This window comes from Ischnura elegans, chromosome 11, assembly GCF_921293095.1.
Source record: "Ischnura elegans chromosome 11, ioIscEleg1.1, whole genome shotgun sequence".
Lineage (NCBI taxonomy): Eukaryota > Metazoa > Arthropoda > Insecta > Odonata > Coenagrionidae > Ischnura > Ischnura elegans.
Window position 1 is genome coordinate 47,861,007 of NC_060256.1, and position 22,085 is coordinate 47,883,091.

The 22,085-nt window shown below is 37.2% G+C and overlaps 1 protein-coding gene across 2 annotated transcripts in view; it reads right to left on the reverse strand.

Moving 5' to 3' along the window:
• Positions 1-2,639: 2,639 nt before the first annotated feature.
• LOC124168135 (alpha-tocopherol transfer protein-like) overlaps positions 2,640-22,085 on the reverse strand; it is a 64,124-nt gene continuing 44,678 nt past the window's right edge. For both annotated transcript variants that reach the window (XM_046546259.1, XM_046546258.1), the window contains exons 2-8: positions 16,601-16,772; positions 8,990-9,084; positions 7,666-7,819; positions 5,742-5,935; positions 4,866-4,976; positions 3,169-3,319; positions 2,640-2,819 (exon numbers count right to left, since the gene is read on the reverse strand). In XM_046546259.1, the coding sequence (XP_046402215.1) occupies positions 2,776-2,819; positions 3,169-3,319; positions 4,866-4,976; positions 5,742-5,935; positions 7,666-7,819; positions 8,990-9,084; positions 16,601-16,769 (918 nt within the window). In that variant the 5' untranslated portion in view covers positions 16,770-16,772 and the 3' untranslated portion in view covers positions 2,640-2,775. The remainder of the gene's footprint in view (positions 2,820-3,168; positions 3,320-4,865; positions 4,977-5,741; positions 5,936-7,665; positions 7,820-8,989; positions 9,085-16,600; positions 16,773-22,085) is intronic.

The following is a 22,085-nucleotide window of genomic DNA, read 5'->3' on the forward strand; positions in this document are numbered from 1 at the left end:
TCATATTAATAAGATTCAAACAGCCACAGTAATTTTCCACACTTATTATTTGCTCGACTGGTTTCAACGTATGCATGTCATTATCAAGAGCTGTCTTAAAACGTTGCGTATGGATGGTGAGAATTCTCGTCATTTTTTTCCCGAACATTCCAGACGGATGACGAAGATTCTCGTCATTTAGGGGCATCAACCTAAACAATTTTAAAGCGTACAATACGTATTCGTTAGTATGCTTTCAGATGTTGTTCGTGATTAATAATGAATTGATGCATCATAATGTTTGATTGGGTAAAGTTATATCCTAAACATTAGCTTTTTAACCATGTATAAAGCAAAGGCATTACGCCCTAATAGGCACATATTTCCAAATCGGCATTCCTAGGAATTTAAATACCCCGGTACGCAACGTGTTAATAAAGAGCAGCTACTGTGGTATATATAGGTATTGGTGGGAGGTGTAGGTAGGGTAAATTTAGAATAGAAATAGGGGGGTTTAGGTTGGAAACTCATTCACGTGGCAAAGTTCTGATCAAGATCATTGGACAAGGTTTAGAGGGCGAAGGCACTCTGACCACAAGAAAAGGTGAGTTCATTCTCGGCACCACCTCATTAACCAGATTTTCTCCAAACAAATTAGAATTCATTGGCATTTCAAAATTGTCCTGTCACCTTTGTCAAATGCATGTAAAATTTAAATATGGTCACGGGCATATAAATTAACTGCTCAAGGTAACAACGATAGCATGATGGAAAAAAAGTGTTCATTTGACAGTAAGCCCTTATTGCAAACAGTTACTCAGGCACTGTAGGAGGTCACTTGTTTAACTTTGGCCCATGCTCAGCTAAATCATCTGATTTTGAGCCCTATGTTGGATATACACTATGAGCCCCTGAAACTAGGGAGAGAATTTTGAAATATGCTAAATAAAATAGAAAAGGAGATTTAAAAAAAATGCTGTGGCTGGAATCACTGAAATCATTTGATAGCAATTGTAACGGTCAACTTTCATCCGTCGTGTGCTTTCTGGATTGGATTTGAGAGAAGTATACTGGCATAAGAATCCTCAACCCCTCAATGATTATGATGAGATTCCTTCCAAAATCAACAATTCTCATCAACCTTCCAGCTACATGTGTTTCTTTCCTAGGATTCTTACTCTGGGCTCCTTAAGGTTTTTCGTAATGAAACAACTTGTACCACTCCTTTTTTCCATTGATTTTGGTCAAGCGTTGACATTTTGACACCTCCAGTGCACCTATGCTCAGCAATCGCCCACCGGATACTTAAATTTTGCTAAACCCTTTTACTGCCAGTACATTTCAGGTGGGATGTTCAAAGACTGCCAAGGCTATTTTTCGGAATTAGCAACATTTCAGATTTAAAAATTTTTCACCTAGGTACTTAATTTTATTAAATACTTCTATATTTTTTCCCAATCCTTAAGATATATTTATATCTTATAACCATAGATAGATTATGGGGGTTTACAGAAATTATAGCCGTTGAAAAGGCCACAATCATAAAAAAAGTAAAATAGGTAATTCAGGCTGATAAATCGGCCCCTGGCAGTTTTCGCTCAACCAGCGAGGGCCGATATATCGGCCCGGTAGCAGTAAAAGGGTTCAGACTGGGAATAATATTCTTTGGGATGATAATACACATAATCAGAATTATAGAACAACCAGAATTTTGTTTAAGGGAGGGCCAGTGTGGCATATGTTACGTTACCGCTATATACTTGAAAGCTTCAGTCAAATGCATCGATATTAATTCCATGCAGGTATTTCATTAAGTAAGCTATAATTTAATTTGCATAGTACTGAAAGTTACATTCATCGCTTGCTATTACTGAAATAGATATTGTTATAATGGCCTAGAGTTGACTTCCCCCTAGTGATGCATCATACAGGTAGTCGTTCCACTAGGAATAGGTTAGAATACTGCCCTTAGTCTCCATAGGCATTTGAACCAAAGTGTGCCTGATTTTTTTAAAAATTATAAATGTTATGGTTCTGGTGGCATTTACATACTAATATGTAATATTCAATTTCCAAGAAAATCGTTGTGCAATGTTCAATTGATTCATACACCCGCATTCAAATTATAGATATGTGTACTTAATGCATCCCCTGAAAGAAAATTGTGAGAATATTCTTTTTAAAATGTGTCTTTTCAAATTAAAACCATGATACATTCAACAGATATGTATTTTTTGTATGGCTAAAACAAGGTTCTAGAGTTCATGGTCAGAAGACAGGTTCCTCTCAGCTAGTCATCTCCTGAGTGGTTGTATTTCTGACAGTTGCCATTAGGGAAACATTTTGGGGAGAAGGCGGAAGTCCCCTCTCCCCTGTGGTTATATGACTAGGGGTGGGTTCAGCATCAAATTTTTGGGGGGTCATGACCTGGGACAGGGGAGTATCTAATACCTTTCTGGAGAAAAGGGCATTATCCCATGCACAATATTTTAAAATACCAATTTTTATTGCACTTTGGAGCCTAAAATTTCTTTATTCTCATCATCAGATGAAATTTTTAATAATTTTACACATTAAAGGATACAAAAACTATTAAATTAATAAAAATGAAACAGCTTTGGTAATACATATTTGGGGTGCCAACAATGAAGCAGATTTTCAACTTTCAATAAGAAACAATTTATTCATTTATTTTATACATAAACACATTTAATAAAAATATAATACATAAGTATTTGGGTGTGTACAAAAATATCACTTTGCCTTCTCTCCTGAGGTTTTGGAACTTTAAGATCATCATTTGACTTTGGTACCAGGCTTAAATCCATATGCCCCTCCAACTGAAAAAATAAGAAAAAACTTTTAGCTCTTAGATATCTTGTACTCAACTTATTTGGAGCTCATAATGGGATTGAATTGTGTATTTTATGTAGTGATGCCAAATTCAGCATCTATTTGAAAAAAATAGTTTCTTCCTACCATGCTGATATTTGGCAATATAATTTAAAATTACCTTTTTAAATCACATTTTCTTGCTTATAATATTTCTTGAATGACCTGATGCATAAATATGTCATAAAACCAAATATTTTTCTGGATGAATCAAGACGTATATTTAACTATGCGATCATTTCGATTACATTTTAAGGGTTGTGAAACTGTTTTGGATGCTATCCATATCATACTTACTCTCATACTCCTTCTCATAATGGGAGAAGAATTTGACCCATTCTTTGCCCTCAATGGAGGGCAACTTCATATTGCCCCCATACTGAACTGGTAGGCAATCTGCATCTATGTGTGCAAGGATTGACTTCCTGTCAGACCCATGCATGAAAAGCTGGAATATATAGGACAAATAACAATAAGTATTCAAGTAAAACACAGAAAATATTACTTTGAAAGTTAGATTGGAATTAACTGCTGTTTATTAATGGAGAATTAGGAACATTTAGGATCAGGAGAGAAAAAAAGGATTACAGTGAGTCCTCGTTTAACGTTGTTGATTCGTTCCTGAAAAAGTCGACGTTAAGCGAAACAACGTTAAACGATGCAGTGTTTCCCATAAGAAACAATGTAAAAAATTTAAATTGGTTCCTAGCCATGTTCCTAACAATCCATTTCTTCGTGAAGAATCCAGAATTTCCCGGGCGAGAATCCAAGGAGGCCAATTATCGGAGCCGTAACTTTAAGCAGACTTCGTGACCAATCGGGAGACACCTGAATCAGGCCAAAACGAAAAAAATCTGAATCTGACACTCGGAAGCACGAGGACGAAGGGCGAGTCAATTTTCGTGATGATATGAATTCTTTAACCCGGCGGAAATCGCGAGAATCATTCATTACCGATATATCACTTCAGCATGATAACGATTCATTCGAAACGAAACGAATTTTCATAACGAAAAGGTTGCGAAGAAGGCATTATTATATGAAATATAAAAACTAAAAAGAAAGTATTTTAATGGCGAAACATCGATATTTTCAGTAACAGAAGAAATTTTAACTGTAAAAATTCGACCTGCAAACCTAAAACTCGACCGATCTCTCCAGCAGTTGCACCTTCTTCAATTCTTTTAATAATACCAAGTTTTTATTCTAATATCGCCGTTTTTCTTCACGTCTGAAGAACCACCAGGATAGCCACTCTTCTTCGTGGACATTTTTTTCGGTTGGCATCAGAAAAATATACGGATAATGGGTAAATGAGGCGATAATTATTCGCTCAGATGCATAGTTAACATACGCTACCCACGCCAACCTTTTCTGTCGAACGAAAATTACCAATCGCATTAATATGGTAATATTTACTATACATCAGATGCGCTTGCGTTCTATTCGCCATTCATTTTTTTTTCGCCGCGCATAATTTGAACAACGTTATCGCGAAGCAATAACGACGTTAAATGATCAAGGGTTTCAATTTTTGGACAACGTTATCGTGAAACAACGTTAAACGGGACGACGTTAAACGAGGACACACTGTATATTAGAAAACTAAATTAAGCTCATGGCTCATTTAGGGGCTGTTTGAATAAAATAATGTCATGAATCAACCTGTGTGCTCGAGACACACGATATTAACTGTTTTTTTTTAATAATATATGATGACACATGTTAAAAATGGGATGAATGCATAAAATCTTGGGTCATAATCCTGTCATCGAAATACAAATGAGTGAAGATCATCAACACTAATCCTGGAGATGGCATCCACGTGGGATCCAGTAAAATGTGTATCATTGAGAATGTCATGCTCAAACGAAAAATCTTCTCTTTTTATTGTAATCTTACGTTTATCCCACCACGTATGGTACCAATCACAAAGTGACCTCAATAATACCAATATCTGTTTATCAAAATCCAATTTTCACGAATATACTTACCCTTTTCCTAAGCTTCTCCCTCATGAAAGGCTTGAAGAGTGCAAATATCATGTTGAAAACATAGGGTTGATTCACAATGTGGACTCCTTTCAGTCTTGTGGGAAGACAGTCCTGTAGATTAGAGAAGACATTATTATTTTTACACTCAAGAGTCTCTCCAAATTATGCATTGCCAGAATAGACCCATGCTCCTGAGTAGCATGAAGAGATAGACAAAGGTTTAAAAAGCATATCTCAGCCAAATTAATTCCTCATTTCAATTTGGATTTAAAACTTGATTGTCATAATAATTGTGCTTAGGTTGCACCATTCCTGGTTTACAGTTTCCATGTTATGACTAGTTCGTGAGTTTGAAAAAAAATTGTGCTTAGTTTACCCCCAGGCACCCCTGGTATTAGTTGCATCTAAACCCCCTCCTCCCAGCCTTAATTCCTATCTGCGCCCCTAATGCTACGCTCTACGAAAAATACAACTGAAATAACTCTCACGTTTGGGACTTGTAGCCCTAAATTTGCATGCACACTCTCTTTACCCCTTTTCAAAGATACAAAAGTAATTAAACTACCTAATAAACATTTTAAACATTTGATACATTTTTGGAGGGTTTGGGTCATCATTCCTGTAGCCCTCCCCTAAATCCGCCTCTGACAACACATCTCGGAGGCCGACTGCAGAATCCTCCAGAACATAGGCGGATCTAGGAAAGGGGGGGCACGGGGGCACGTGCCCCCCCAGACCCTTAAAAAATAGGCAAGATTTTTAATACGGTCCCGTTATCATCGCGTTCGTTTTGTATTACGGGGTATCCTTGTGCCCCCCCAGTAAGAAATCCTGGATCTGCCCCTATCGTTCGTGCAATTGGGTGTCCTTTCTCACCTGGACCCATTCGACCACCCTGGCGGCGAAGGTGGGCGTGAAGTGGTAGGCATGGGTGAGTCCGAGGCCGTCCATGTCGAGGATGGCCAGCGCCCCCGCCACCTGCGTCTTCGGCTCCCTCATGGCCGCCTCCAGCATCATCACGCACCCCTGGAAGATCTCGTCCAGCGAGCACTGCGACGGCTTCCATTTGCCTGCAACGTAAACAAAAGGCATTCAAATTTCATTCACCTGCGACATTCATGAAAGTGACCAGAAAGTAAACGTTTCGACCGTCATTTGCTGGAAAAACTCATTCTGCTGCACCTCTCTAGGCTTAGATTGCTGAAGTAATTGAAATAGATATCTTTAGGAGCGACAAGGAGAGCATCATATTAGTGTCCCACTATATTTCCCGGACCGACAAAAGCGATAAATTAAGAGAGATATTTTGCCGAACAGTGGCGTAACTATGGGGGGATGAGGGGGATAGATCCCCCCCCCCCCAAAGCCTCAGAGAAATAAAAATAATATTCAAAACTATTGTCTAGTTTTGACTTAAAGTAAATTTTAACGTAACCTTTTGATGAAACCCAAATTTTAAGTGATAAAATTATGTAAAACGCATTTGCAAGCATGTAATTTTTCCAAAATTTTCCTAAAAGGGGGAGTGGTGGGTGGAAGGTCACCCTTCCCCGTCCCTTACCATTCCCCCCAAAGCATATTCGTAATTACGCCACTGTTACCGAACATATATTTATGGGAAGTCGTCTTTCCTCCGTGCAATAAAAGACTTAAATAAATGCTTATCGTAATTTTGTTTGTGCATTTGCTTTCATGTATATGTAAACGGCTGGTATCCTAACACCCACTGCCACACGCCTTTTTTGGCGGCTTGCTGGTTAGTATGCATTTAGGTGTAGATTCGTTTAAAGGACGCACGCTCCCCCTCGATCGAGATTTTTTTCCTGGCGTATAACTTGAAAGATAGAAGATTGATTGAGTATAGTGATGGAAAAATGTCTGTCAAAATCGTTTTTTCGAACAATCGATTTTAAATCGAAATAATAAGCTCGACTTTAGAAGAAAATTAGAAATTCGAACCGAAAGATCGATTAATCGAAATAATCGACGGTCCTTTTTTTAAATGCAGTTAGTACATAAACATGTTTATTATACATTCAAAAAACACTCAAAATACACATTTAAGGTGCTTAAAAAAATCCCAAAAAATCTACTTTGAATACAGGCGTGCATTAATGTTAGTAAAAGTTTAAATATTCACGCACATTAAAGTTTTGTGATCATCGATTGGATCCATTCGGCTTAACTCAATTTATTGCAAAGATCAACTCAATTGTTTCCTTTTGAATTGGTATTATTCATGCGGATACTCTGGGAAACTTTCAATTTCTCCTCTCTTCAAATTGTGTTTCAGCTCCAAATATACAGTTAATTCTTACAAGCCGTAAACCTCACCGTTACATTTTTGTGATCATCGATTGCAGTGGCGCATCGAGGGGGGGTTTTTGGGGGATAAACCCCCAGAGCTCAGAGAAATTTTTAATTTTAATCCATTTTACTTAATTGGATTGAAATTATTAATAGAATAGTGTAAGTATTAATAAAATATCCTTCAGAAATCCGTAAAACTCACCATTTCGAACAAAATTCCGCAATTTATTAATCTCGAACCTACCGCTTATCCTGGAGGGTATTCCATACACCCATACACCCCGGTATTAGTTGCACCTAAACCCCCCCTGGCCCCCTAGATTGGAACTATTCGGCTTAACTCAATTTTTTACAAAGATAACTCCAATGTTTCCTTTTGAATTGGAATTATTCATGGGAATATTTCAATTCCTCCTCTTTTCTATTTGTGTTTCAGCTCCAAAGCTACAGTTAATTCTTAGATTTGTGGATCACAGTTAATGTGTCTCACCTCCAGACTCGACCAATAGCATCCGCCTTCCATGCTGATCTCTCTTCGGGAGAACTGTGAGGATGCTCTGTTGCAGAATATTCTTCGCACTCATCGGTGTCAGGCCCACGTATAATTTGGCATTTTTCAATTTGAAAGCGTAATACCTTCGGAGCTGTAGAAAAGAGACATGAAAATAAACATAGTATCAGGCAGGTTTAGCAGTACACTATAGCATACGTAATTTTTACTCACTTTTAAAATGAAACATGTATTCGAAAAAGTATTTTTATCACAGCAGACTTGAGGAGTATGCGATGTATATAATTTATCAATTGTGTTCCCAAACCCAGTAATCGGTAATGCTGGAGCCTTTGCGTTTATCAAACAGTAAAAGACATGAGTATTCATAGAAGTACACGTTTAGAAATGACCACATTGAAAATTCCACAAATATTGCACCGTAGATCTTTGATTTAACATTTCATGTGCCAATGAAAATTTTTTTATACAGTACGCCAGCAGAGTAAAAATAGCACTTAACACATTATTGATTTTTCTTTTTTTAAATTTGTACTCGATATATATTGCTGTATTTGCTTAATAAATAGCACAAAAGTGTAGAATCTCCGCAGAAAAAATTAGTTTCAATATGTACCATTTATCTGCGCTTTGAACTCGGTTACACACAAAGCGGTGTACTTTCAACGTATATTTTCATTAATTTGGGTTGAAAATAAACATCTCATCTTGTATATACTTATATTCTTAATAATTTTTATGTTTAGATCTTGGTTCTAACTTTTTGATGACTGTAATGTTTTTATGTTTAGAATTATAATTTTATTTATTATTTGAGTTCATAAATGACACTTCACATGGAAATTTGCTTATAGAGAAGACGGAAGTGTCGGCAACTTCGATGATTCAATCCATTCCTCTTACATAGGTGATCCAGATTCAACGGATAACGGAAATTACATGGTCAGAGGAATATTACAAGGTATGGTATTTGGAGGAGGCGACCGACAGCTGAGGTCATTTGCGCCATGAGGGTAGGGTATGGAAGGAAGGGTGGAGAGAAACCCGGCGTCGGCATTAGCCTGCTCTTAACGAAAGGCGCCAAGGGGACCACGGCTTAACGTCCCATCCGACGGACGGAGTGTTGTCCTTGAAATGTCCTCCACACAGCATTCAAGCAGGGATCGGGCAGTCTCTTGAAATTCTCTGCCACCGCCGGGATTTGAACCCGGGCCCGCCGGGTGGGAAGCCAACACTCTAACCACCACACCAACCCGATCCCCCGGAATATTACAAGTTTCTATAAAAAAAGGAAAGAACTTACCAGTGCCCTTGCACTCTCTGGGTAGTATTTACATGGTCGGAGGAACTGTACCAGGAATGAGTCATCTTCCAGAGGTATGTTGAGATCATTCTCATCTGGTGAGAAAAAGAAAGGAAAAAAGAGTTAATTTATTTCCATAATATCCACCGTGGTACAGATCATAGCATAGGAATAGTATGAGAATAGAATAGGAATCTGAGTCTACCGGTATTGCTACGTTTCTTGTGCCCACCTTAATGTATGAACTACATATTGTAGGAAAATTTTGAGAAAATTTACACATCCACAGTTAGACTCCTGCCCTTTTTTATCTTTTAGTTAAAAATTATTTTCCTCGATTTGTATTACCTTTGATTCAAATGAATCGCTAACAATTTTAACGAATGGCCATGCATTGCTTTTCATTTTCTGATGTCTAAATTATGGAACATTCCTAGACACGGTCCCAGGCGTTATTTTGTGGAATTGCAATGATAGCACTAGATGCTGAAACCCGGGTCGTGCTATTTAAAATAAAGTGTGGAATAAAACAAAGTTATTTTATTTTATAGACATGGATACTTCCAAAATTTGTCATTGACGGTGAGCACAGTCACCCTCGCGTTGAGATATTAAACAATTCGATGTTTAGTGTTTTTTTTCTATGCAGAAAATAGCAGTAAAGATTTCTCAGGTTTTACACCGTCATACATAAGGTCCTACATATCTCTTTCAGACGATTGCTACTCGTCCATCGTCCTCAGGGATTCAGGAATCCAATGATTTAGCAATCAAGTTGCATTGCACATCGTAACGTTGGAAGGAGATATGGAGTACCGTAACCGGTGTAAAACCCGATACATATTCACTGGCTATTCGATAATAATGCATTTTGCGGCCACAGAAGACCAACCAGATTTTTATTTTACAAATATATTGGTTAGACTATGATTCGGACTTTGTGGTACATTATCCAACGATTTTATCACTGAGTTTTTCTTTTTAATAGGAAAATTCTCAAAAATCGTTGGCATATTAATGGCTGATTCCGGGTTTCGCTAGTAAGTGGGCCCTTTCCGCTTCTACAGCGATAAAGTGTTTTACCCCGTCCCTTCCCTTCGAACCCTATCCCTACCCCAGAGGCGGCGACGTGCTCCTATCGCGGCGGCGCCTCTTTCCTTTTCCCTTCCTCTACTCCCCCTTCCCGGGTGATCGGGCGTATAAGTCTCTGACTTGGTTCCCGACCCCGGTGTGTTGTATCCCCTGAAGCCTCATTTCTTAATGGTACATACATACATTTTTCTTCAATGAAAACGTCGAGCTATAAAAGAGTGGTATCAAGATATATGTAATTTTGTACAATTTAAAAAACATTTTTCTTTCAACCGGCACGAAAGGTGCTTACTTGGCTGTATGTTACTTCTCGTTTCAATATTTTTATTTTATTTTCACTCATACCGGTTGTCGAAATGAACTTCCGTTGTTGATTTCGCAGCATGGGCGTATGAAATTTTCTAAAATGCACGCAAAATTTGTCAAAGTTTGGATTGAAGCTGCTGATCTCACACATCTTTGTGAGATGAAAGACAGGACCGGAAAAAGTCATGAAATACATGCGTACATAGTTATTCCCACCCTTTTCATGCGTTTCAGAAAGATCAACTTAAATATAGTCCCTTTTTCGTAATGTGCAAGTCGCTTGCTTGCTACAACGCTTTGTGTTGGCACTTATATAATGTGATTATTCAGCGGAGTTCTTCATTTTAAAAAAAAACTTAAAATATATTTGCTGAAAAAAATTCGTGTTTCGTGTAGTGCGTAATTGGCCGATATCAGTTATCGTTGCGAATACTACGGAGATACCATGTTTGCATTGGAAAGTTAAGTTGGCCATATTATAATCCTTATTTTAACCGAATGTGCTATGTATTTGAAGTGTTCGCTTGGTCTAACCCTATTTTTGTCAGCGTCATTCAACGATAGCTGTTCTACAACTTCAACTTCTATAAAATGTTTCAAAAGCCTCTCTCTGGACATTTATTCTTCAGGTGCGGCGCGGCGCGGCGCGGTGGAGCAGGTACATTAAAATTGCTCAAGCTTTTGAAAATTGAGGTTAGGAACAATTTAATGCTTGTCTGCCTCAGTCGCTGTCGGTAAACGACAAAAACTTGTACTTTCCGTAGTTAAAGAGGCATTGAGAAACCTCGCAGATGATAATATATTTTTAGTAATAACATACAGAAGCCTGAAGAGGTACATACTAGAATTGTCGCAGAACATGGACATTTGTCGCAAGGCCCGCTAATTCCATTCATTACGCTAGTGGGAGTTCATTTAATTGCAAGCTTGGGCGTTGCATTTAACTGATATTTCGACCAAATCGAGTCCCCATTTCGAAATTTCATGATGAATATTGCCTCGCTTTTTTGCGTGCATTTAATGGCGAAATGATATTGAAAGGTCTATTTTCAGCTGAGGAAGTTATTGGTTCATCTTTGTGGACGTAAATGGCTTTTGGCTGTGGAAAAATGGTGCCTCTATCCACCGGAACGTAAACATTTTATTTTCATAGTTATGATTCAGCTTTTAAAAAGGAATTACTACTAGTGTTTTATAATTTTTAAGATTATCCTGAGAGCTACGTTTTGAAGATTTTATGTTTACCTACAAATAAAAAAATTAATACATTTAATGTCGTGTTGTTGTTGACCACGTCCCTATACGCTGTCAGATAAAATGGGCACTTTTCTTAAATCTGGTGTTATTAAGCTTGTTTATAATATTTTTATAAATAAATTCACTGTTTTCATTATATATACCTTTTCATGTGGCAATGCCTTGTCTCCTTCCTACTAGCAACTGCAACCCTATCATTATTGAGAAGTTTCATTCTTGAAGTACTTTAGGGTAATGAGCGGGTTCGCATGATTGAAGACCCAGAAAGTTCTGTTTGGTTTTGGCAAAGCAAAAGTTAATAAACCGAAAGATGGTGTAAATCAAGCTACACAATTCTCTTGATAAATAATGAAATACTTTCAAAGTTCCAAAGCTGAAATTGTTACGGGCTAAGTTTTATTTTATTTGTATTAATATGCTGACTTTTTTGGAACACTAATGATTGTGATAAAATGTATTTTTTCCATTTATTCCTGTTTAATTTTGGCAATGACGAACTAAACATGGGGTATGTTGGAGGAATTTAAGCTTAACTATTTTATTTATTAATCCCGAAAGGTTTCCTAAGTTCCAATGTGTAGACTTCTCTTGAAGTCTCTATGATTTTGAGAACACGTACTTTCCTTATTGAGCTGATGAACAAAAATGACAATAATTTGAGCGTAGTTCATAAGCCAAATACTAGCTTTCATACTTTGCTCATCAGTGTACAAATTTCCTTGTCATTTGTTCTTTATTCCTACATTACTACCACCCCACCCATTCCCACCCATTCTTGACCTTAGCAGATGAGCATGATGTTGCCATCGAAGTTTTTTCCGCTACTGTAAGTTCAAAGTTTGTCATTAATCGGTGACCATAAGTTGAAAAAACAGCACATCGCTTATTTTATAGGCCTCTATGTTTTGTGCAAGTTTCTTTATACCGGCGAGAAAAAAACCTTTATGACTGAATCGTGACTCATTCTTGCTTACGCTTCGAAAATAATTTTTTCTTCCTCAGTGTCATCAAGTTCCTTCTTTATTTTTCAAATCATGAAGTAACATTTTCGCAGTTGTTTGGTTTGAGGAGGACGTGGTTGCCTAATGCCTACGAATTGAAGGTTCCTGGGTTGAATTCAAGGTGAAGCATTTTGAACGGCCCAAAAAATCCTCGCAGTGCGAAGTGGCTAGTAGAAAGAAACTATGACGACACCATAATACACCAATATGAGGATTCTACACGCCACTTAATTAGTTTTGGGTGAGCTCTACCCTGACCCATCCAAATCAACCTTCAGGTTGAGGCACTCACAATGAGTCTTTGCTTTTGTTTGAAACCAAAAGGATGTCTACCCCATACCCATTTACTAATCGAATCGTTCATACAAAAACCCTATATCCAACAATTTGTAAATTTTAGGGAAATTGAGAAAATATTTTCTAACTCATTTAATTTAGGGGCTTCCGCACTATAGGAATAATTTGATGCTCCGTCTATTTGGTGCTCAGTAGTTTATGCCCCAATAAATATATTACAAATTGTAGAGTCATAATGTACTAAAAACTGAAAATTCAAAAAAAATCGGCAATCTGTAACAGACGATTCAATTAAAAAAGTATAATACTCCGAAAAGATTATTGGATATGATCTCTTAGCTGCAATAAACCAATCTCAGGATTTTTGGTCGATGATGAAAGTGAAAATATAGGGAAAAGGAAATATGGCTCTTGGGGAAACGAAATTATTTAGATAACCATCGGAAAAAACAAACCTTGCTACAAATAAAAGTCCCATCTCCCTTTAAAAAAATCATACCTATATTTGTATCTTCCGATTATGAAAATAATTTCGCTATTGCTGGAGGCATGGTAGTCAGAGAGGAAGTGATAATTATTCTCGGAAACTTCCTTTAGTGTCATTAGCTCACTCTAAATGTTTTGTCCATCTTCCACTCAAGTGTTGGTGCTTGCAAAACATGGTGATTATGCAAATGAGTGCACTCAAAAGTTATCTTCCGAAAGTCACTTTTTGTGAAATACTCGACATCACATGTAATGAATGGAAAATTTTCCTGTGGACAACACCTGAACGGACACGTGCTTAAAAGTGTGGCAACCCATCGGGAAAAAGTCACGTCAAGAACATATTAGGTTAAAGTGAAGGACTGTGTTTCATATGCGAAACCTGTATTCTCATTGAGTTAATGAATAAAAGGCCAAAGGACAAGATACTAAAAGTTTAAGAGTGGCGGTAATGGCATCGATTATTCTTGAAATTGCATATCCATTCTTTGCTCGTACGTAATAACTTTATACTTCCAGCTTTGTTTTGAAACGTTTAATGGTACTAATCACCGATGCATATTTTATGATGGAAAAACTACCTTCTGATAACTGAGCTGATCTCCTCCTGAGGTCAGTATTCAAGTCATGGGTTTCCATAAAACACCGCTCGATAGTCTTTTAATGCTTTACACCATACGATTTTTTGCCCAAAAAAATCCAACAAATGAAATATGTCCTACTTAAGGTTTCATTCTGGGAATTGAGAAAATACCAGTGCACTAATATAAATGGGAAGAGTGAGATCTTCGTTAAGGAATATAATTAAACGAAAGGAAAAATAGACAAAGCATCAATTTGCTTAAAATCATCGTTCTACGGGTATTTTAATTCCTCCTTAAATATATTGTACAGTCTTTTTGTGTTTAATATAAGTTCTTTTTATGCGCGGTTTTCGGCACTAAATGTTGAAAATAATTAATGTTGTTTAAATGAGACATTGCAAAATTTCTCCTCTGAATTTATTTTACGCACGAACTTTTCGAATTATTTTACCACAGTTAATGCAAGTTTCTCTGGAGAATGCTGTATAGGACGACAAAATGCGTCTTGCGTTAAATGAAATAAATGAAAAAATTGCTATATCTCGATTAGAAAATTTCTTTAGGGGTTTGCTGGAAGTTGCGGAAAACAAGTGCCTAGGGCTGAAAATATTTTGCCCGAAAGTAAAAGTTATCAGGAATTATTTTTAATGTGACCTACAGAAAGACAACGATGATTTCTTACATTCGAAGGAACTTTATTCGTAAAATACGGGAATGAAGGGATAATAATAATAAGACAATGAAAATGAAGAAGTTAGAGATTGAAATTGGAGAAAACAAGAAAAATTTCGAGGAATTGACTTAATTGACTCTAGACGGTTAAGGTCCATGGAAAGGGTAAAAACGAAAGTATAACAGTGAAAGTCATCTTGCTATTTAGTGCCCTAATTTCACATAACGTCAAATGTACAAGATAATCGGAACATTAACCTGACGCGGGTTAGAAAAAACTTAAATCGGTGGTAACTCTCCTCTCGATGGCCAAGAAATCTAAATTTTTATATTTTAAATTTGAAATCATACCATATGTTATTATGTTATGCATAAAAGACATGTTAGTAACAGTCTACTTTTATCGAATGGCCAATTTTTGTCGCATTTTCACCAAATTTAAGATTTTCACAAATTTCACTTTTTAAACAATAATAGACATGAACCAAAGAGCTGCGACAAATATAAATAAATGGTGCATATTTACATTCTTATCTTAAGCCTGAATCACACGATCATTTTTTTTCGTCGCGAAAGTGATCACTATCGCGATCACTACGCAAAATGATCGTCGCCGGCAATTGTTTTTCGCGATCGCGATGAGTATTCCCATCGCTGTTTTTCATCACTCGTCCGGTCGCTTTTTCCATCGCTAAAACCGTCACTAAAACCCCAAAACAGCCAATCGGAACGCATTCCCCTATGGAGCGATTGCAGCGCAACGTTTGACAATTGTGGAAACGACATGAATAAACAAACACGCTATTTAATTTCGTGATGTGGGTCCTATGACAACGAGCTGTGATATTGGAAATGATGCGAAAAGCGACGGCGGGAGTGACCGTGTGATTCAGAAAAATGATCACAAGAGCGATTGCTTTTCGCGACGGGAAAAGTGATCTCGATAGTGATCACTTTCGCGACGAAAAAAAATGATCGTGTGATTCAGGCTTTAATAAGGGAATGGTTCATGTTATCCATCGGACTCCAAAACATACAACAACAAATGATTGATTCAATGAGCGGATTAGCGACATGAAAGAAATTATGGGTAAATGTGCACCTTCGGCTATCGTCGGATAAAAATAAACTACCTCGAGCAGAGAAAACGATTTTTCGAATAAAACACTTTGCAACGATGAGGAAATGCCATGCCCCTACCCAACCTCAAACCCCTGCCACCGCAGCATAATCCGACTGACACACAGCAAAATTTCGATATCCATTCGCTCGAATTACATATAATTTAAAATGACGAATTATTGTATAAAATAACATTATATCACTTACCTACTTGTTGATTCTATCATGTGTTTCATGTGCTATGTTTGCCATTGTAAACGATGTACCATTCCCACATTTAAGTACCTATGTGGTATGTTTACAATTAATTTAATTGTTTTCGCAGTCCTATCGTCCATATCTAGGATTGTTCAAAAATTTAAAGAAGTGAAAAATCCTAAATTTTGTGAAAATCGACAAAAATTGGCTACATGATAAAACTTGATTGTTTTCGAAATTATTTCAAGCATCTAATCACTATGGGTAAACTTATCTCGGGATTTCCACATGGTTAAAAACTCTATTCCCGCCAAAAATGTAGTTTTCAACCCGGATGGAATGCCGAGAGAAATTTACCCATACATTTCGCCGGGAAATCATCAAATCTTATTTATCTTATCCCTGTTTTTGCGAAATTTGAAGCTGCTGGTCGATAATTGAGCGTTTCATGTCTGATTTTGGAACCGGGTAATGTGAAACTTAATGGCTTAAATTTTCTTGATAACTACAAGGAGAAAAGATTGAGGATAAAGAGCACACTTCCAATTGCTTCATCTTGAGGTTTTCTCACTGACGCACGAAGCCACTCAACTGACCTTGTAAAAGTTCCCTGAGCTCCCGGATGCCTCGCTCAACGATCTCCGGTGACTCCCTGAGTTCTTTCCTGGCCACTTCTCTTAACTCGTGGCCAATATCATCTCCGCTCTCGAATTTCAGCTCGTACTGTCCCATGGGAAGGCAAGGGTTCGTGTTGATGTCCTCCATGTCCTGCGGAAACAAGTAAACGATTCAGGTAAACAAAAATGCTTTCCTTAACAAAAGTAGTCAACAAAATATTAAAATGGCTAGCAACCAATGTCAAAACAAATATAGCCCATTGATGTTGATTTTTATGAGCTAATGCTAAATATTCAGCGGTAAAAAGTCTTTATTTTGGTACAATTGCACTAATAGACCAAATTAACATCGGTAGTGATTTGTTTTAGACAATCAGCTCAATTAAACTGAACATAATCCGTAATCAATGACGACTGAACACCATGAAATAGCAACCTTTATATAATATATTTTAAAATATGTGGCAATAAAAATAGAATTTTTACATTGATTCCCACATTATAGCCTTACCTACATGAGCATAACTCGGTTTAATTAACATTATTATCCAATAATTTTTTTACAGCAGTAACAGAAGCGTACGATAAATTATGTGTAGTTCATAGACAAAATATTGCAGCATAAGTTCCTTTTATTTAGAGTGTTTGTAGCCATATCAAAGGCAATTTTCATTGAATGCATGATAAATAGGCGAAGAGAGTCAAAATATAGAGTAAAAAATCTAATGTTTATAGATAATAAGAAGAGTATAATTATGGAAAAAAGCGCATCGTTCGGCCTATTATCTGCAGATACGGATTCAAATGTGAAAGCAGGAATTTCCCACCATCCTCTCCATTGATACCTCGACAGAATGTTAAGCCTAAATCACACGATCATTTTCTTTCGTCGCGAAAAGTGATCACCAGAGCGATCGCTTTTCGCGACGGGAAAAGTGATCGCTCTAGTGATCATTTTTCTGAGTCACACGGTCCCTCCCGCCGTCGCCTTTTCGCATCACTTTCGATATCACAGCACGTTGTCATAGGACCCGCATAACGAAAATATATAGCGTGTTTGTTTATCTATGTCGTTCCCACGATTGCCAAACGTTGCGCTGCAATCGCTCCACGCGGGAATTCGTTCTGATTGGCTGATATTGGGTTTTAGTGACGGTTTTAGCGACGGAAAAAGCGACCGGACGAGTGATGAAAATGGTGATGGGAATCCTCATCGCGATCGTGAACGCGAAAAACAATTGCCGGCGACGATCATTAGCGAGCGATCACTAGGAAACTACGGATAAAATGATCGTGTGATTCAGGCTTTAGATTGGGAGCATATTATGCGAGGATTTTGCTGTATGACGTCATGATTCATTCATGTGCGTTCTGATAAGCTCATTTCGGCCGCCTTTTTAAGCCTCGAGACTTCAATTAAGCAATTGACCCATCTCAATTTTCTTAAGTGAGGTGCTCAGAATTTGAGATAAGTTTATAACCATCATACACGTTGCGTGAGGTATGCCCATGTTAATTACCCGGAAAATTAGCGTGAAATTGGTGTAATACGCAGGGTCGTAATTAATTGTTCAAGTATTTCACGCGCTTACTCACAGTTTTTTTGTGAATTTCAACCGTGAACAATTGAAGAAGATATATCGACTACTAATAGCCGCAAAGTAGTATCTAAAAAATCATTCCATTCGGGCGTATCTTGAAGTTCTAGTCCAGAAAATCGTATGAGTAAAAATTGACCCATATAATCGCATCTGGAATTTCGTCCATAAAATCTTATTTCAGAATATTATTTCACAAAAACTGTATCTCGAAAAATAAATCCAGATAGCCGTATCTCCATTTCCATTATTTTTTTTCAAAATCATATTTATTTCATGCAATAGTAACACTTTCGTGTCTTATCTCTTAAAATCCATTTTATCTGTTGCAAACCCCTGATATATTCGACAGGAATTGATATTTTTTTACATTATTTCCTGGATTTTGGTTTGAAACTAGTACTACTATATGATATATGGAAGTAGCGTTTCCTGAAAAATTGATGGACACCATTAATGTTACATTAATCCCTGGACAATATAAAAATGAGTAAAAATAGAGTTCACAACAGGGAAATTGAATTGGCCGTTATACGGCTTTGTGAACTGGTATTCTGACATAACGAACCAACTATACGGAAAACCACGAACCGAAATTTTAGCAAATGCTTGGAGAGATAGCTGGCCATTGAGGTCTGAAACACAAACCATGTAACCCCACGTAAATATCTACCGTCGTAAAGAGTAGAGAGAGCGACCAGCTCCTCACCGGAAACTTGAACAAAGGAAAATCGTTATCTCCTGCACCAATTTGGCGAAAGTTAAATAGTAAGAATGGGAACCCATTAAGTTACAACTTAGCTGGAGTGCTGATTAGGCCATCTAATTTCTACCCTGCAAGTCGCCTTGATGATCGTGTGGCGGAAAGTGCAAGGATAGATTACGTTAGCCCAGGGGTCTCCAATTTACTAGGCCACATTCCAAGTTCCAAATCGCCCCGCGGGCCGGATAGCAAATTTGCCGATGACTGAAGTATTCGATACTAACGTTTACTGAAGTATCCGGTGGCGTATTTCTTATTTACGAACATTTGAAGGCGACTTTGACGTGTTGTACAGCGCTGCAATGCTCCTAGCGGCGTCTCACAGTGTTAAACGAGCGAGAAACGCGCGTTACTTTAAACGAGAGCGCGGGCCGGATGAAAGCCCTCTGCGGGCCGGATCCGGCCCGCGGGCCGTATTTTGGAGACCCCTGCGTTAGCCTATAAGAGAATGCAATAAAAATTAACGCCTTTTGCCTGCCTGAGTTTGAGTTATTTAACTCGTCAATTGTTCGGGGAAAGATTAAAATCCTACCCTTTCGTCGAAGTATCAGGCGAACACCTGGCTTACCCCTTTATAACGAACGGAAAATCCTTACATTCCCATCACTGCACCTACTTAGATGTGTTATCCTTGCTAAAAATAACCCGGAGTACTTTCCAAAAAAATTGTTCTATTCACGATCACGCAACCGGAACGACTAATGACGTACGTCTGAGAGACGAACCCAACATACTCTGGCAAAAAGGACTACTATTGCCCTTATCCAAAACCTATAAAAAATTACCTCCCAATAACAAATTTCTTCCACCTGTGCCATTTAAGGATGCTCCGAAGAAGTATTTACTGAGCAACAATTACAATTATAGCTTGAGGGCTTTATGTTGGGTTCTAAGTGATATTTGTCCATTTGCTACTAATTTAAAAAAATTTCATGTATCTTTATATAACTATTTCATACATCATATAACATATGTAACTATTTCATATTTACTTAAAATATGCCACTGTTTCATCTTCTTTTTTGTAATTATTATTTTCTTTATCGATTACTTCTATTGTCACATCTGTATGTGATTTCTAGGGACAGTAAATATCTTTTCCGATCTTTCTGCCCCGGATCCCATATACATGCCGCGTATTCGAAGTGTGGCCAGACTTGTGCGAAGTAGCAGTAGCATTCCTTTTCCTTTTTTAACATCCGAGTGCTCATGCAATTAATTATGCTGAAATCTCTGCGTGGATGGTCTTTTATTTTGTTTCCTATAAAACATTCCGTGTAAGTGTAATCATTTGCTTCATTATTGCTCAAGTGTTTACGGTTGGCACGGAGGTAATATATCATGTCAAGCTTCATTATTTCCGCCTAGAAGCAGCCATGCCTATCACCCTTTGCAGTATTTCAATTATACATTCACTGAAAGCTAGTTACATATTTTTTTCTCGCATTCATGTGTGTTCTTTTAATGTCTGTCAATTATCTATTCTATTACATTAAAAATATACAATGTAGATAATCTTTCATCGTAAGTTAACTTCCAGTAATAAATATTCATCTATGCCACTTGCGGAAATTTTAGTGTTCTCATTAGTGCAGTGTTGTGTAGCAATATGAAATTCTACTCACAATTAGTGAACTGAATGTAATTCACCCTCGTACGTTACAAAATGTGTTCTGATAGAAGTATACCATCATGGATAAAAAGCTTGCAAACTTAACACTTCCGGTCGGACCTGAATGTTAACTCCCATTTATATAAGAAAAGTTTATTGCTATTGAATAAATGTGATGAGAAAAATCATCGCATTTATGTTTGAAATCTGTTCAATATAAGCTATTGGATTCTTAAGTATGATGAACAATATATCGGTGTTTTGGATACCCAATATGTGTTAACTAGCATTAATCAACATTTCTCGTATGCTTCAGTAAGTTTCGCTTAAATATTCTGTTCATAAATACAGATTCTTATATTTACCTGTAATTTCCAGAAAATATGGCGCGGACATTTTTTAATTCATATTTTCAGTTGAATAAGCCACTTATAATTGCACGTTTCAACATAGATGATATTCACATGTACTCTATCCCGACTTCCCGACTAAGTTAGACTAACTTCCTTAATAATCTGACGAGGAAATCAACGAAACTTTGGTTTTTTTGCTGTAAATATTGCACAGGCGGCAATTATATGTCATTCATATCTATGAAAGATAACAATTTAACCTCATCAATATCAATTTTACGCCTCCATCCATAAGGAACGTTAAAATTATAGTAATTTTGGATATTCTAGTTTGATAACACTATACATAATTAACATTTGGTGTCGAAAAAAAGAACTCAGTGTATCAAATTTTGATACTTCAGCTATAGATGTAAACATGATAACAATAAAATATCACCTACTAACGTACGTGCAAAAATAGCAACTGGCCTAGCTTTGGCCAGTTAATATTTTTCATATCAGCTTACCAAAGCAGTTTTCAGAAATTGAAGCCAAAATTATTTATTCTTTTTGGCTTGTATGTGGTATTTAAAACGGTGATAATTATTTCAGGTCAAAATGATATAACTATTTAAAATCACTTCGGAGATATAAAAAGTGTTACCATTTTCGATGAATTAAAGATATCCAGTGATATGATTTCGGCAAAAAATATATTGCTGGTGATATAATATTGAAAAATTGATACATTTCTGTAACCATTTCTAGAGATAATTATATCAAAAAAATATTAACATACTTCTTGAGAAGCGAAATTTGCTTTGGGAACGACATTAGGACCTGGAAATCCGGGACACAGTCGTAAAATAATATACGTATTTGCGTATGAGGTAATCCAGCTCAGCTGCACCCGATAAACTTTTTCCCACAAAGTACCTAATGGTGTATAGAAGAGAGTTCGCTTTTGCTGACACAAGTAGTGATTACTGTCCCGTAGAGCGGTAATTTCATTCCAAGGGTCGAAAGAGCAGGGCGAGCCGGAAACTCTTAAGACAATGGAGTCAGGAGGTGATATCGTGAGAAATTCTCAGTCACTGCCCTCTGCTGCGACATCGGACGCCATTTTGACCCTTGGGGGTACGTCAGTTAACCGAGT